The sequence below is a fragment of the Aspergillus costaricaensis genome, assembly GCF_003184835.1.
Source record: "Aspergillus costaricaensis CBS 115574 unplaced genomic scaffold BO79scaffold_25, whole genome shotgun sequence".
NCBI classification, from domain to species: domain Eukaryota; kingdom Fungi; phylum Ascomycota; class Eurotiomycetes; order Eurotiales; family Aspergillaceae; genus Aspergillus; species Aspergillus costaricensis.
The window spans coordinates 141304-159123 of NW_020291825.1; the positions used below are offsets into that span (position 1 = coordinate 141304).

General features: G+C 49.2%; 4 protein-coding genes across 4 annotated transcripts; 3 read left to right on the top strand and 1 right to left on the bottom strand.

The window, feature by feature from the left end:
* Positions 1 to 600: 600 nt before the first annotated feature.
* BO79DRAFT_270544 (polyketide synthase) lies at positions 601 to 8058 on the top strand (the record flags this gene model as incomplete). The annotated part of the gene is made up of 3 exons (XM_025687291.1): positions 601 to 2150; positions 2232 to 7055; positions 7110 to 8058. The coding sequence occupies 3 exons, from the start codon at positions 601 to 603 to the stop codon at positions 8056 to 8058; spliced, it is 7323 nt and encodes a 2440-aa protein (XP_025537285.1).
* A 288-nt stretch (positions 8059 to 8346) lies between these two features.
* BO79DRAFT_270548 (adenylate-forming enzyme AfeA) lies at positions 8347 to 10192 on the top strand (the record flags this gene model as incomplete). The annotated part of the gene is made up of 3 exons (XM_025687292.1): positions 8347 to 8559; positions 8625 to 9742; positions 9814 to 10192. The coding sequence occupies 3 exons, from the start codon at positions 8347 to 8349 to the stop codon at positions 10190 to 10192; spliced, it is 1710 nt and encodes a 569-aa protein (XP_025537286.1).
* Positions 10193 to 10959: 767 nt separating this feature from the next.
* On the bottom strand, positions 10960 to 11133 carry BO79DRAFT_153210 (uncharacterized protein; the record flags this gene model as incomplete). The annotated part of the gene is made up of 1 exon (XM_025678711.1): positions 10960 to 11133. A coding segment is annotated over one exon (174 nt), but the record flags the coding sequence as incomplete, so codon positions are not given.
* A 2008-nt stretch (positions 11134 to 13141) lies between these two features.
* BO79DRAFT_270549 (uncharacterized protein) lies at positions 13142 to 13631 on the top strand (the record flags this gene model as incomplete). The annotated part of the gene is made up of 2 exons (XM_025687293.1): positions 13142 to 13337; positions 13417 to 13631. Exons 1-2 carry the CDS (start codon positions 13205 to 13207, stop codon positions 13629 to 13631), a joined length of 348 nt encoding a protein of 115 aa, XP_025537288.1. The 5' UTR covers positions 13142 to 13204.
* Between the last annotated feature and the right edge of the window lie 4189 nt (positions 13632 to 17820).

Consider the following 17820-nt stretch of genomic DNA (forward strand, 5'->3'; position numbering starts at 1 on the left):
AAAGGAAAATAAAATATAAGGAAGAAAGGAACAGCTCGAACAAGACGATCATATGATGGAAAATCGTTTCGCCGTCGATCATAGAGCTGAGAGTCCGTCTATCGGATGGTTTGTGGCTTTACCAAACAACTCCCCACCCGTCCCCACTCCTTCTGCAAGGGAAAAGCACATGTTGATTGATACGAACGTCAGCACTAACACACCGTGCATTAGATGATGTATAGCTGCGTGCGGGGTCTGCTCTCGGTCTTGCTCAAGGCCGAGAAGTTACTGCGATGCTCTCCGGGATTGAAGATAGATACACACCGGAAGTTCTATGAGCGGTCGAACCCAAAAAGCAAAGCCAGAAAGTTGAAGTGCGTGATGGGGAAGTGAAGCCATTGCAGGCGTACTCCTGGTTTGCCTTTCCTGATCACAAATCACTGTTCATCATTCGATCATGATCCACCTTCCCAACATGCTAAACACCATCACAGCCTATGCCCTTATATAGTGCAAAGCCACCGAAGGCCTCAGATTCCATTCAGATTTGTGAACGACATTTATTGCTTTAAAATACCTTCCCCGTCAAACTGAATAACGATCTTTCAACTTGTCCCGATGACACGAACAGATCCAATCGCCATCATCGGCACGGGCTGCCGATTCCCAGGATCGGCCTCCTCGCCCTCTCGACTCTGGGAACTACTGGAGAATCCGCGCGATGTCGCCTCTAAACCCCCTCCTGACCGCTTCAATTCAGACGCCTTCTACCAAGCTGGCAAGGCCCGGCCCGGCATGATGGTTGCTCCCGAGGCCTACTTTCTCCAGGAGGATATTCGGGCATTTGATGCCCCTTTTTTCAAGGTCTCCCCCGCGGAGGCCGCGTCAATGGATCCTCAGCAACGATTGCTCATGGAAGTAGTATACGAAGCTCTCGAAAGGTCCGGGCTTCCACTGCAGCACTTGCAGGGTTCATATACGGGAGTTTACTGTGGCTCCATGAGCAATGACTACCAATCCCTGATCAATGCAGATCTAAATATGCTACGCCCTTTTTCAGTCACTGGTACAACAGCCTCGATCCTTGCCAATCGAATCTCTTACTTTTTCGATTGGCATGGACCCTCATTTGTCCTGGATACGGCCTGCTCCTCGAGCTTAGTAGCACTCCACCTGGCGGCGGAGGCATTACACAATGGTGACTGTTCACTCGCTGTTGTCGTGGGTAGCAACCTGATTCTATCCCCAGATCCATTTATTGGGGAGTCTCAGATGCATATGATGTCACCTACAGGGCGCTGTCATATGTGGGATGCCCAGGGCGATGGCTATGCCCGAGGCGAAGGGGTGGCCGCGCTCGTGTTGAAGCGTCTCCAGGATGCAGTTGCTGATGCCGATCCCATTGAATGTGTCATTCGCTCTACTGGTGTAAATTCGGACGGTCATACCGAGGCATTGACCTTGCCTAATGGTGAGGCACAGCGGGACCTTATTCGCTCAACATATGCGCGCGCTGGTCTCAACCCCCTTCGCCGAGAAGACCGTTGCCAATTTTTCGAAGCCCATGGGACAGGAACACAAGCGGGTGATCCCCAAGAGGCATTTGGAATTTCCTCTGCTTTTTTCGACGATGGCTCCCATTCCGATGATGTCATATACGTGGGCTCCATTAAAAGTGTCACAGGCCATGCAGAAGGCACGGCAGGAATTGCTGGGGTCCTCAAAGCATCACTAGCCATCCAGCATGGTGTTATACCACCCAACCTGCCGTTTAACAGACTCAACCCCCTAGTGGCTCTATATACCTCCCACCTCCAATTCCCGACTCAAGCTCTGCCCTGGCCAGACCTTCCATCCGGGTCTCCACGACGGGTGTCGGTCAACTCATTTGGATTTGGGGGCACCAATGCGCATGTCATTCTGGAGAGCTTTGATAGACCTCCATCATCTTCATCAGACTGTGAGCCTGTAACACCAACAATCCTCCCGTTTGTATTTTCAGCGGCATCTGAAGCCTCGCTCACTGCGGTCCTACGACATTATGTCAGTTATTTGGAGGAGCGCCCTACAGTAAACCTGCTGGAACTAGCCGCTTCTCTTCTAAAGAAACGATCCACCTTGAGTCATCGCTTAATTCTTACTGCGGGCACGATTGAAAACCTTCGGGGGTCACTAAACGATGAAGTGCAACGACGATCTGCTGACACCTCGTCAACTATCACACGACGGCTCACTCCTGGGCCCAAAAGAATCCTAGGTGTTTTCACAGGTCAAGGCGCACAATGGCCACAGATGGGCTTAGATGTTATCTCTCAATGCCCACAGTCTCAGATTTGGACGGAAGAGATGCAGCAGGCCCTGGATACTCTTCCAGCGGAGTACAGACCGGCGTTCACTCTTTTGGATGAATTGTCCGCTCCCGAGGAAACATCTCGGCTCAACTCAGCAGCAATCTCGCTACCGCTGCGTACAGCACTACAAATCATCCAGGTTAATATCCTGCGCTCACTTGGGATAGAATTTGCGGCTGTTGTTGGCCATTCCTCTGGTGAAATTGGTGCAGCCTATGCAGCAGGTTGGCTGACCCTAAGAGATGCCATTCGGGTCGCCTATTTGCGAGGAGTCGCAGCACAGTACGCTGGCTCTCAGGGGAAGTCCGGTGCTATGCTAGCAGTTAGTACACCATGGGATCAGGCGGATACAATGTGTAGCGAAGCGGCCCATTCTGGTACAATTGTCGTGGCTGCCTTCAATTCTCCTACCAGTGTGACTTTCTCAGGCGACAGTGAGTTGATCACTGAGATGGAGTGGGTCATAGAGAGTCTCGGCTATTCTTCACGGCGTTTGCGTGTCGATACGGCTTATCACTCTAGTCATATGATACCATGTGCTGATCCATATGTTCGATCAATGAGACAGTGCCAGATCCAGGGACGCAAAGGCTCATCTGGCACCAAGTGGTTTTCCAGTGTCTTTGAGGGTCAAGTTATGCAGAATCTTGACATCCAGTACTGGAGCGACAATATGCTTCGCCCTGTACTTTTCTCTCAGGCATTGACAGCTGCTATGACAGAACTTCCGGGAATAGATGCTATCGTTGAGGTGGGACCCCATGCTGCTCTTCAGGGGCCCACCATGCAAACCTTATCGACCATCAAACCTGATGAAGCCGATGTCCCTTACGTCGGAATTGCTAATCGCAAGTCTGGTGGTATCGAAGCTTTAGCACTGGCGGTGGGCTCTTTCTGGGCAAGTCTAGGAGGTCAAACTCTGGATGTCGTCTCATACATCCGGCTCTTTTCGCCGTCTATGAAGTTTAACTATCTCACTGATCTTCCCACCTATCCATTCGACCACAGTCAAAGGTACTGGGCCGTCCCACGTCTATCCAGTGCGCGCATCAACCGTCGACACCCCATCCACCCCCTCCTTGGCGCCATTACCCCTGAAACTGGAGATGCAGAGTGGCGCTGGCGCAACTTCTTGCGGGTGCAGGACTTAGAATGGATGGATGGGCACCAAGTGCAGTCCCAAGTTGTATTTCCCGCTACAGGATATCTCGTCATGGCTTTAGAGGCGGCCCGTTTCGTTGCAGACGAAAGGCTGCTCCAACTTGTCGAGATACGTGAACTTACCATTGATCGCGCGATTACCGTACCTGATAATTCCTCTGGCGTCGAGACTCTGTTTACTTTCTATCGGACGGATGGTAATGACCACAAAATCTCTGGTGTATTTACCTGCCAATCGAGTCTCGATGATGATTCATTCCATTGCTGTGCATCCGGTCGCCTGGAGATAACTTTTGGCGAGCCAGATGCAACGCTCTTGCCATCATTGGGTCCGACACCCCCGGGATTGCGCCCTGTGGATTCAGACGAGTTCTACCAGCAACTAGATGGCCTGGGGTATGGCTACTCGGGTATATTTCGCACCCTTCAAGACATCTGGCGTCGGAAGGACGCCGCAAATGCCAAATTACCAATTCTCGACGTGGGTTCAGCGCTTCTGATCCATCCTGCTACGTTGGACACTGGCCTCCAGGCCATAATGGCTGCGATGGGAGATCCTAACGACGGCCAAGTATCCGGCTTGTATCTCCCCACTAGAATCGCAAGCACAATAATTAACCCTTCTCTCTACCGCGTCAGCAGCGGGCAAACTCTCCGTGGCCCCTATGAAGTAGCGGCCACGGTGTCCTGGACCGATAACTCAGGCATACGCGGCGATATCGATCTGTTCGACAGTGAAGGTCATGGTCTAGTCCAAATAGAGGGTGTTGAAATATCTCCCCTTGCCCAGCCCAGTATGGATGATATCAGGGCATTCGCAGAACGTAAATGGGGTCCTTTGCTGCCAAACGCAATGCTCTCCAGCCCCCCTAGTCTCCCGGGCTGTTATCTCGAAGTCAACCGCGTGGCCCTGCTTTACTTGAGGGACACGCAACAACAGCTGACATATGAAGATCGCCAACAGCTGGATTGGCACCGAGGCCGCTATGTAGCCTGGATGGATATGATGTTGTCCAGGGTGCAGGCTGGCAACCATCCCAATTATCCTGCAGAATGGCTCCGGGATGATTACATCTCCGTGGTTTCAGCAGATCTGAAGCATGCGATCAAAAACCACTTGGAAACCTTAGAAGTTGCAGGTCCGAAACTTATAGGTTGGCTGCGTGGCCAAGTCAGCATTATGGAAGAGCTACGCCGCGACGATCTCCTCACTCGATTCTATCAAGACTTTTGGTTTCGAATGATGACTTGCAGTCTCGCTGGTGTTGTCAGCCAATTGTCCTTCCGGTACCCTCGCATGAAGATTCTTGAAGTTGGGGCTGGGACAGGCTCAGCGACACGGGAGGTGCTCGACCAAATTGGACGAGACTATCATTCGTACACATATACCGACGTCTCTGCGGCCTTCTTTGAAGAAGCCCAAAGCGCTTTTGAAACGCACAATGATCGCTTCATATACCAAGTCTTGGATCTCGAGCGGGATCCAACAGAACAGGATTTTGCCGAGCATGCGTATGATCTGGTCATCGCGAGCAACGTACTTCACGCTACCCGTTCCTTGACTAAAACCATGACCCATGTTCGACGCTTACTGAAGCCCGGCGGAAGGGTTGTTGTGCTCGAGCTTATTGATCCTGAAGATGTTGTCATTTCCACCATTTTTGGCGGGTTTGAAGGATGGTGGTTAGGAGAAAACGACGGTCGCCCCTGGGGACCTATGGTCTCCATTGATACCTGGGACGAGGTGCTCCGAAACGCGGGCTTCGGGGGGGTGGAAACATGTTCTTCTCCAGAAGTCAGAGAACAGGTGGGACTTTCGGTCTTTAGCTCCCAGGCTGTGGATGATCACATTTTGAAGTTGCAGAAACCGCTTTCGGTGCCCGCCACCGGACAGTACCCAGATCTTGTCCTACTCGGGGGTGCCTCTCCACGCACAGAACGTCTAGTCGCAGGGGTCCAGGATCTCGTGGCACCCTTTTTCGCTCGTATCAGCCATTCGGCCACGCTTGAAGACTTCGTCCCTCCACCCAATGCATCTTTATTGTCCGTTTTGGTTTTGTCCGACATAGACACCCCCTGCTTGCAAGATGTTTCTGCCAACCGTCTACACAGTCTACAGGCGCTGTTCGGGGCTGCTGGGAAGCTTCTCTGGGTTGCGACTGGCAAACCTGGCGAAGAACCTTATCAGGCCATGACTAAAGGCCTTTTACGCTGTTTGTCTTACGAAATTCCACATGCCCTACTCCAGCACCTCACTGTCGGTGACTGGGAAACGGTTGAACCTAATATCCTAGCTACAGCACTCATGCGGCTTATTCATACGGATGCCTATAATGATTATAGCCTCGCTGACTGTACCGAGAATCCGGAATGGGAACTTCGATTCGAAGACGACATGATGATGATCCCTAGATTGAAAGCCAGTCCCACGATGAACCGGCGACTTCTTACAAGTCGTGGCTTTGCCACTAGAGAGCATGTGGAACCCAAGCTGATGCCTGTGAATGTCGTTTCTGATAACACGGAGCCCGCCCTGGTCTCATTACCCCAACAGACACTGTCAGGCCAGATGGCCCATGTGCAACATAAAGACGTTGTCTACATTCGGGTCCACTATGCCACTATTTCCACGGTTTACGTGGAGTCTGCTGGGTTTGTGTACCTAGTTTTAGGACAAGACCAGAAGACACGCACACGAGTTGTGGGGTTGTCTATTAACCACGCCTCGGTCGTTTCCACTCCAGCATCCTGGTGTTGGAACGCTCCCAGCTGGCTCTCAGAACAAGACGAAGCAGCATATTTGAGCGAAGTTGCTACAGCCCTGGTTGCCCGTAATCTGGTTAGCAAAGCCCCATCTAACACTGTTCTGCTTCTGGATGGAGCTACTGCATCTCTTCAAGAATCGGTGGCTGCAATGGCCTCCATGAAAGGTGTCAGGGTGCGGTATATCACAAGCACCGAGGTTGCCCGAAAACGCCCAACCACGCTTGTCATTCCACCCCGTAGCTCATCACGTGCAATCTCGCGCCTGTTACCTTCTGGGGTTTCGGTTTTCGCCAGTTTGAGGTCTGAAACAGACACTACCATTGCCCGAATTAGGTCGGCGTTGTCTCCTGCAGTGGCGACCTATAGCTTGCCCGCACTCTACGGCGGCTTGCCAGCCTCAGGGGCAGAGGGCGAAGGGGGCTTCTGCACAAATATCCTGGCAGCATCCTGCATTTTTGCGGAACAACAAACCTCCTTGCGGTCGACTGTTGTCACGATCAAACCAGAGGATATTCCCTCTAACTCCCCAGGCAGTGACCATTCCATCATCGTTGACTGGCTGAATTCAGGGCCTGTGTTGGCATACCCCTTATCTGCTAGCTCTTTAGTAAACTTGAACTCCCACAAGACCTATTTGCTAGTTGGTATGACGGGTGATCTTGGGCGATCGGTTTGCCATTGGATGATTAGCCGTGGAGCCCGTTACTTGGTTTTAACCAGTCGAAATCCAAATATCGATCCTTGCTGGGTCGAAGAGATGACGGCCCTTGGGGCCCACGTCGTCGTAAAGGCCATGTTAGTCTGATCCTTCTCTTTTTCAGCAGCATACATACTTATTGACACTTTTAGGGACGTATCGGACCGTGCCTCTGTTTTGCATGTACACAATTACATCATGGCAGAGCTCCCACCAGTTGGGGGTGTTGTAAACGGCGCAATGGTCCTCCGGGATGTCGCTTTTGATAAAGCATCGCTGGAAGATGTGGCCACTGTCCTGGGGCCCAAAGTGAAGGGCAGTCAGATATTGGATGAACTCTATCACGGTGAAAATCTAGACTTCTTCATCTTGATGGGTTCGTATACCGGTATAGCCGGTAACTTCAACCAGTCTATATATGCCGCAACAGCGGTTTACATGGAGGATCTCGTGCTTCAGCGACGGCTCCGTGGCCAGGTCGGCAGCATTGTCTTTCCAGCTGAAGTGCGCGGCATTGGCTATGTTGCTCGCATGGGAACACAGACTAGAGAACACCTTGCAAAAACTGTTGGGAAATCGATATTGTCCGAGCGTGACCTGTTGGAACTGTTTGCAGAGGCAATTCTGGCCGGTCGGCCTGACTCTGACCGGGATCCAGCTATTATTTGCGGTCTTGCTATGACTGACCCTGCAGAATATCCCGACGTGATATGGTTCAAAAACCCTAGCCTCTGGTCCTACATTCAATATTCTCGACAGTCGCAGGCTCGGGACGGTAAGCAGGAACAAATCCCCATCAAGGCGCAACTGCAGTCGGCAAGTAGCTTAACCGAAGCGGCCGAGATCATTGCTGCAGGCTTCTCTAAGAAACTTGAGCGCAAGCTACAACTGCCTCGAGATTCCGAGCTACCTGGGGCGACCTTGTTATCTGATTTCGGCATAGATTCACTGATCGCGGTCGATCTGCGGGTCTGGTTTGTCAAGGAGTTAGGCGTGGATATGCCGGTGCTAAAGCTGCTAGGAGGGTTGTCCATTGATGCCCTAGCGCAAGATGCGGCTGGACAGCTAGACCCAGCACTGCTACCACGGGTCCAGACATAAGTAGTTATGAGATGTGTGACTTAGCTAGCTGTTCGCGAGTCTCAGTCAATTCAGCTCCTGAAATCGGGAAGGTCATCCCGATTCACGTGCTGGGATTTTCGGTCACTCTGATTCTGATTTGTAGAAGGCACCCAGTGCCGACGAGTTTCTCCGTCGACTCCGTAGGCCGCCAGCTTCCTCCTCATGGGAAGGGTATAAGAGGCCCTGGCTCCCCTCAGACGTCTGTTCCAGCATCTCTCTTCTCTTCTCGCCCATACCTTCTTGCATTCAGGTTACTGCACTCACACGATGGGCTCCTCTCGCTCTTATGACGTGGTCACCTTCTCCCTGGATGCCCAGGTAGAGTATGATCCTTGCAAGCCTTTGTTCATCGATCCCCAGGAGCCCTCGCGGTCTCTCAACGCCACCCAGTTCAAGTTCCTGGTGCACACTCTGATTGCCGGGCTGAAGGCCCATGGCCTGGGTCGTGGTGATTGCGTCTTACTCCATACGGGGAACAATGTACGTCTATCCTAGTCCACTACACACTCCTCTTGGCTCACCTTCTCCTTTCTACCCATCCTTAGGTTCTCTACACGGCCCTGTTCCTGGCCATCATCGGCGCAGGTGGCGTCTATATGGGCTCCAATCCACACAGTCAACTGCAAGAGCTCAATCACACCGTCTCCCTAACCCATCCCAAATGGATCATCACCGAGCCAGAAGGGTCCTCAACAGTGCATACCGTTGCTAACAAGCATGAGTTGGCTAACGACCACATTCTCCTTGTGGAAGATGCCACCATCACCGAGACCATCCGTTTCGTGCACGATCCATCCGTACCTCCTCCTCAGACTACAGACAAAACCACCCTCCTTACCCTTCTGTCGCACGGCACCTCCCCTCCCCTCCCCATCCCCGACGCAGCAACCGCAGCCTCCACCCCAGCAGCCCTCTACTCCACCAGCGGCACCACCGGCCTTCCCAAAGCTGCCGTGCTCTCTCACGGCTCCCTGATAGCCCAGCACGCCTCCATCGCCCATTCCTCTCCTTACCCTGTGACGCGTCTCATCTCCCTCCCTATCTTCCACCTCTTCAGCTCCCTCTGGACGCACCTCTTCCCCATTCGCTACGGGGAACCTCTCTACCTCCTGCGTGACTTCCAATTCCCTCTCTTCCTGTCCACTGTCCACCGATACCAAATCACCGAAACCTACCTCGTCCCTGCCATGGTGCACATGCTCAACCAAGCACCTGCCACTCAGGATGTCAAAACCCGCCTCTCCTCCCTCCGATACATTGGCGTTGCTGGTGCCCCTATCGATCGTGCCTCAATGTCTGCCTTCCAGGACTTGTTGCATCCGGATGCCTGTGCCGGACAAGTCTGGGGTATGACAGAGTGTGGAGTTGTCTTTCAACAACGCTACCCTGCCAATGGCAGACCAGGACAGGGTGACTTGGGAAGTATTGGACCTATCACTGCGGGGTGTGAGGCAAGACTTGTGTCTGGTGCTGAAGTGGTCAAGGATGATGAAGTCCCGGGACAGCTGTATGTGAGAGGGCCTGGTCTATTCACGGGATACTTGGGACGTAATGAGTCCATGGTTGATGCTGAAGGGTGGTTTGATACGGGCGATGTGGCGTATGTCAAGAATGGGGAGTATTTCATCGTGGGCAGGACAAAGGAGTTGATTAAAGTGCGGGGGTATGTTCATTCCCTTCCTTTCCCTATTGACATTTTATTCCATTGACTGACGCACACAATCATGGAACCAGATACCAAGTTTGCCCCGCTGAAATCGAAGCCGTACTGCTCCAGCACCCGCTCATTGCGGACGTTGCAGTCATCGGCACCTGTCTATCGGATGGGAGTTCGGAGGCTCCCCGCGCGTATGTTGTGCGAGCTAGAGCCCCGGGTGCTAGAGTTAGTTCCGATGAGGTGTATGATTTTGCACGTCAGCGGTTGGCAGCGTATAAGGCGTTGGATGGGGGTGTGTTCTTTGTTGAGAGGATCCCGCGGACTGTCAGTGGAAAGATTCAGAGGGGGAAGTTGGCGAGCATGAATGAGAGACGAGATGCGTTGGCAGGGCTGTTGGCGAGGTTTAAGACGAAGGATGTTGGGGGGGTTAGGGGGAGGGCGTCTGTAGTGGTTTAGTGCCATTGATTGAGTGGGTCTGGTTGATGTGTGGTGGTGACGCTGTTTGTTCCACTATCTGGATGAGTCGCTTCTGTTTGTTTCATGTTATGATGATGTTATCTATATGGATCTCGGGTATATACTATCTCTAAGTAGCTCGTCAGTGGATGATGCAACTCATTGTGTTTTATCAGTTTGGTTAACAGATATAAGATCACTGGCAGATTGCACTCGTGTATATGTGTATATAAATCCCGCGAGAGTCGATACAAATCTAAGCAAGCAAAAATATGAGACGATCAATGGAAATGATGATTATACTACTTGGCATCAGGGCTCACCCTACATCATATAGTGTTCCAGGGTACAGCGTTTTTATTTGCCCCCATCACTACCCCTCCCACAACAAAGGCGCACATAATTCCGCAATGACATAAGAAGCTTGATTGTCTTCGTTCTTTATGTAAAAAAGGAAAGAAGAATAAAAAGCAAAATACATACAACAGAAGGTGTATGTTGGTGGCCACCGAGCGTCCCAGATTAGCAGACACTACTTTAATTAGTTTATTCAATTTCAGTCATCTTCAGGGTTATTCAGGGGCGCGCTGTCAGTATTCTGAACAAATTTCTCCAAAATATACTGTGCTACTGGAGTATACTGACCAGGACAGTCAGACAGATTAAATATAAGACTTATTTTATCTTTTATTTATTAGAATCTGTATTTTCTATTTTTTATATATTCGCTTCTTTCTCCGTGCACTGAGCAATACTGAAAAATATAATTATTTGTGATAGGTTACTATCCTGAGGGATGGCCTAAGTAGTGAAACACCACCTGCTCCCGTGTGTACATGTCTATATAAGCAGGGTTCTAGGGATCCGCAGGTAGCTGCGGGTAATGATGGTCTTTTTATTTTTAGCCTTGTGTGGACAACACCCCTAGGTTGTTCTATGACATTATTAAAGATATATAACGTAACTCCCGGCCGCGCCGGCCACCCAGTATACCGCCCAACACGTTTCTACATGCAACCACTCTTTCTATCAAAGGCAGTGAATTAGCAATGAGTAATACAATGATTCTAGGGCGGTGTACTAGGGGTGGCCGGCGCGGCCGGGAGTTACGTTAGTTATTTATCCTGGTATCAAGAGGCAGTACCGGCCAAGTTAGACACGCATCCATCAATTGCCACACAGGACACGCCAGTCCTCAAACTAGCGCTACACTTCGCCATATCGCTGGTTTGACCCGGAGACCCGTCCAGAGCCCAAACGTACTATATTGCAGAATCACATACGAAATGCGGAATTTTTCTAGCCGATAATCCTGTAATTTCTGTACACGGTAACAGTTGTCCTATCTGCTCGGCGGAACTTGGGTTGGGGATGGCAATGATATAACCCGCGAACTGGCGAGGCCTATCAAGCGGTAAAGAGGAAGATTAACTGCTGCATCCCGGGGCATAAAGATTTGCAAGCGCTACTCCTATTTCATATGTATATGCGGTATAAGTGCCACGTAGATTTCCGGCATTCGGTACAATATATTTATCGCTGTAATATATGGACATATTACTAAAAGAAATAACACATACACCAACTAGTTAGTTCGCAAGCAGCAAAGCACAAGACATAAGAACAGCCCCAAGTATGTTGAATAGCAAATATAGAGTTCAATGTAGAGACCATAACGTATTTGCAAGATCACCAAAGAGGGGCATCCAACAAGAGAGCATACAACAGGACAAACGTGTGGCGTTTTTTCTGTCTTCCAAAGTGGCAAAATGGTATTTCAAATTGGATCTTACATGTCGTGGGATGACGAGATGGTCAGCGACTGAACCGCTCGTTTCTTTTTCTCCACTACCCCGAGTGGGTCATCAGATCTGCAAGTGAGAGCGACTATTGGATTTGGAACTGCGACCGTCGGGTAGATCCGCCCCAGCCCTATGACTAATATTGAGTTTCGCTGCTTTGCGCTTTTCTGCGTCGGACTGCGGTTGTTCCCGAGCCTCCGGAGTACAAACACTAACCAGTAGTCTAGACTAAAACAATATATCGTGTCTAGACTATCTGCAGAGCAGATGGAGAGCCATGTCCCAACACATTATGTAGAATCAGTGGCAGATGAGGGGCTGCTCTGGATTCATTCGATACTCTTATGTTCGGCAGGCTTCTACAGGTGGAAGCAAAGCGGCAGAGAGAAATATATATATACTATGTTATATTACTATCTAAGAACGGCGGAGTGAGGTGTGTGTGGAAGAAATAGCTGCTATTGCCTCAGTACTATTTTTCCTTTATTCAGTTAATGGAGGAATCTCATCTCGTTGTGACTTGTGAAACACAATGACCTAAACTATCAGAGATTAAGTGGGCCGATCAACAAACCATCGTTCAGAAATGCTGATCTTAACCCGATCAAACCCCAACTATCACTTTAGTAAACATAAATTTCTCACTTTAACATTGTGCAGAGAAACTTATGCAGACTCATCACAGTCAAAATATCTACGGAGTATGTTGAGCATTGACACACCTCCCTCTGAGGACCTCTATGCAGATACCTTTCTGATTCGGTGGTTATAGTATCATTCCACTTGGGCAGGAGTGCATCTGGAAACCTATTAGGGTAATTGTGAATATGAAAAACTCGAGTGTCGAGTAGGGAAGGCAATTCAGTCAGGAGAAGCAAGTGCATGAACTAGTAATTGTTTTCGACCTCATGATCCACCCCTATGCAGCATCGGTGATACGACATGGTCCTAGTTCGAGCAACTATGCAATGTGATTCAAATATTGCAGAAGGCGTGTTCACATCTCCATCACACGAGGAGAAACCGAATCGACCCCTCACCCAGCATACTATATAAACCCCCTCCATCTGTCGCCAGAACTTCTCTCTATCCATTCATCAGATTCATCAGTGGTTCTCATCAATCAAGCTTCACTTCAATCGAATCAATTCTTCCCAAATCCTTAAATCAAGTCCTCGTGACCCAATCAAACCCAACCAAACCATTCATCATGCGTTTTACTGCCATCATCGCCGCCACCTTGGCCTTCGCCAGCTCTGCCGCCGCCGCCGAGTGCGCCGCCGGTGCCACCGCCGATTGCAAGCCCGGCTTCGACTACTGCGCTTCCACCCTGCAAGACAGAGGTACCACTACCACTATCCTTAACAATGCGTTTAATCCCACTCGCGCAATGAGAACTAACCCGATGATCCGCTTAATTAGGTGATGCGGACTCTGCTATCAAGGATGCGTATAGAAAGGCAGGCTATGGTACTGGGACGATCAACTTCCCCGGCCAGTGGTGGGGCACTCTTTTCCATTGCAACGATGACCATACCTTGACGGTGGTGAAGAGCTGTGGTGGAGTCAAGTGTAAGGATGGTGGTCTTAACAAGAACGACTACTGCGCGTCCAAGAGCTCCGGCTCGATTTTCTAAGCGATCTTTATGATCGGGCATATATGCAGAATGGCGCACTGTGATTGTCGCGACAGAGGAGGAAGTGGGGGTGGGGGGTGGGAGGTTGGATTTAGGGGGTGATTGTCGTGACAATGAAGGTAGAGGGAGATTAGATTAGGTTTAGTTGTGGATGCAATAAAGTTGGTTTACCCACTAGATTTCCGGTCTGTTGATTTGAGTAGGAAACTCAAATGGTAAGTTTTTCTGGGTTATCATACTTGTGGTGTTATGTTTGAATGAACTATGTGACCATTTCTGTAGGGGTGGATAGCTGGAATGGTACTGTAGCGATAAGTCAGATGTTTTAAGCCTTGGGCACTATTACTAACTCTGTTAATGAAACATGGCTGGTATGTCTATCGATAGTGGACTATGCGAGATTTTGGTTCAGTGGCTTAACATTTTATTATTAGGTTCGAGGATATGCCGTTGGGTAAGGTTATGGTGGAATTGAGTCTATATAGAATATAATTCAATTATAGTACGTACTTCTGTGAAGAAGTGATTTAGGGAAGGTTTTATTGTCGGTTTTACAAGACTATTTCAATGGGTTTTAGAGATCCTTTGGTAAATATATAATTATTATTGTACATAGTAACATATCATATATCCTCGAGAGGAACTAGCACTGTATTAGTGGAAAACTTCTTCTATAGGATCTCCAGCTGAGTTCAGAAGTCGTAGACTCATCCTATGATAAATTGGTCTACCATGTCGTAGAACATCTGATCCATGATACTGCCCATAGGTTTAGTATCATCGGATAGGCGTAGCCAGGTGATTCTCGGGTCGGCGCACCCGAGACCATGAGTGTCCGAATGCCACCGCTTTGGACACATGCAGGACGCCTAGCACCCAATCTAAACCCGAACAGAGCTTTGTTACGACATGTGAAGCAAAAGGCGATAGCTTCGCCTCATATCCGCTGGAGGTGTCTCCTATTTCGCTCTGGCTCAGCCACAACATGAACGAAATGTCTGCTCTTGATCTCCTTTGCAGCTCACGCTTCATTGGGAAGTCTGTATGATGGATAGTCAGGATTACAGCCCCAGAATAGTGTAGGAGGGGTTGATATTGAGGCGATGTAGGTCTCGTAGGCCATAACACGGTGGTAACGCGAATAACACCCGATCGCTGCATACCGGCCAACCATATCCCGCAGAGTGAAGTCATCCTGACGTACAGTGGATCCCACCAAGGTATAGAGCTCAGGTTTATTGCGCTACGGGTGGCCAATGCTCATAGCCTAGAAGTATGCGACGTGAAGAGATAAGTGTATCTCTGATAAGTGGAGTCAGTTGGCTTATATACGGGTGTGAGTACCACCGTGTACAGGACGGTGGTGAAATGGCCATTCCGTCGCAACAATATATCAGAACTTGGGCATTGGAGAGATTGATCTCGGAGGAAGAGATGGGTGTCGTGATGTCGTGCATATCAAGTAGCCAAGTATGCTGGGTGAGTATACTCTCTTTTGGCAGTCATGAATCCAAAGGCTTTTCGTAAATCCCATCATCTGAGATATTGCTGCCCGTTTCTTGACCGGATAATGGTTTCTCACGCCAGATTCCGAGCTCGGTTTCCCTTCTCCTAAGGATACGATGGTATAGATAGCCTCCGCTAAAGGTAGATCTATCCATCGTTTTGTCTATTTGGACGAAGGTCATCTGGAACAAGGTAATATACTGGTCCGACCTTGGGGTAAATCACATTCAACCGCACTGTGTCTTCGGTTGAGCCGAGTTATCCGCTTGCAGATCTGTTGTTGCCAGTTCAAGTGGTAACTTCAGGTCCATGGAGAAGATGAAGGAGACTGAATCCCGCTTGTACCATGCATAGCCCCTAACACAGTCCATCATCCGTCGGATGCAAAGACATAGTTGACTTGCGGTTCCGTTTCAAGCAGAAAGAGGTTTGATTGTGGGCCGGTCGGTGAATATACCATCGATTAGAGGCCCATTCTGCAGAGACGTTGTCTCCGTAGAGTTGGACGGCGACAATGTAGTCGGGTAGTAATGTTATTCCGTGGTGAAGTCAGGCCCTCAAAGCAGCCTGACAGGACGTAATAGTCTATCACCCATGGCTCATCGCAATATTTTTGCTAGGATCAGGAGGCGTTGAAGGGGCGATTGAATGGGTTCGAGGAGACATATGGACGCCACTTGGCGAGATCTTTGCCAGACGCTTTTCGGCTAGGGGTATTCCCACGGCATTACATCACGGTTGTAAGAGAAATAAAGTCAGTCAAAAATACAAAAACATACAACAGAAGGGATTCGCTGGTGGTCACCCACCCAACTACTAACCTCCCGGCGTGTGGCTTAAGTACGGCTGAGCGGACGGGAAGCCCTGTTTTCCACACCCTATGGTCGTATGTACTAAAAAATACTTAAGCTAAAATTATATAGCACATATCTATCATCTCAGAAGCATGACTGCAAAGAGCAAGGAAATGGATCCCTGGCTACGCACAGACCGCCGGCTACAGCAGAACAATGCCATAGTAATCATGCACGCCCGTGCAGGTGGCTTGATCAGATAGACCAATCACATCCAAACCACTCCACACACGAACACTGCATACTAGGCCATATTGTGGTTACTCAAGGAGCAAAAATTTATGCAGGACTGTGCATGAATATAGCAATATAGGCCAAGTAGCCAATTAAACCTTGTATAGGGTAGCACAAACATGCATGTCAGCCTCAGCACAGACCATGTTGGAGAATGCGCTAATGCACGGTGTTGCAGGTTGATGGCTCTAAAAGCTGCACCCATACACAAGACTGCATACAGAACTGGAACTCATGCACGGTGTTGCAATGCGATTGCTCTAGAATAAACACTGATGCACACAGTTGCAGGACAGTCGCTCTAAATGAAGCGCTAATGCACGGTGTTGCAGGAGGACGGCTCTAAAATGTAGATCACCACGTGATGTGTCCAATCATATGCCATGATTTCTATCTATAACTGACCCACAGGATATGGAGATATTGGGGATGGACTCAGTTGAACTTCAGATACTTGAAGCAAGTGCTGCTTTGTAGTTTTGAGTAGGGAAGCGCATATATTACTCTTGTATCTAATAGCTAAATTAATATTAGCTTTGGAGGAGAGAAGGAACATAGGTTATCTATTATTGCTCCCTAGAACAAGGACCCATGGTTACACACCTGTCACGGTCGCATATTCTCCATTCTGATTTTTAGCTGATATTTCATCGGTAAATACACTCTAGATGTGACATATGATTCGTTACTATATTATAATGTATCTTAAAGGTGCTGACGAGTCTAACATCATAGGCTAAGCACCGTTCTGCTTATTTCCCTATTTATCCATGTCACCATTGAGCTCGTCCAAAGTATCACCCAGGCCAGGAATATTTCCGCATGCTTCAAGTCCGAAAAAGCGGGAAAATAGGGTTGTCGACAAATCAACGAGCCCAGAAGCCTAAAAGCGATCTCGTATCCGCCATAAGGGTAGTGTGAAGCCCAGCCGTGTTCGCCTTGATGCAGATGCTATTATTCCAAGTCTTGTGACTCACAAAGGACAGGAAAGCCGATACCTGCCGCTAGAAATACCAAAGCCTTGAAATTAGTCTTTGTTTTTTCCTCGATACCTAGCCTTGTGTATAATGCCTAATCAGGTCAAAAAACGATAACGTGGAACGCATTCTCATTCCTTAGACTTACCTATATAAGCCACGACTTGAGCTAGTCCAAAAATCCTTAGATACCTCTGAGCATCTAGGACCGCCAAACCACTCGACTCGTTTTCGGCGTCTTCGTTTCCAGCATATGTAGTCTATGAGTCCATTGGGGTGTCCCTCTTCCTCCACAAAGGTTAATTATCAATTGGAGTTTCTCTCACCCTGGATGCACACATGCTGAGCGTTTTGCATGTTAATTCTTGCCTAAGTCTGACAATAGGCGTGTGCCAACATTCTATGAAGCTGGAAGAGCATGACGAACTAATAGCAGGTGATTTCTCAATTGTTCCATCGTACATTTCAAGCCTTGTCACTAGTAGTTTATGTACTATTTTTTTTTATTAGGCGAATTGTCAAACTCATAGGCCAAGAAAGATTTATCCCGGAAGCTACCATAAGAAGATGACCAGGTTCTTCAGGATTCATACTAGAAGAAGTAGTATCCCATTCTCC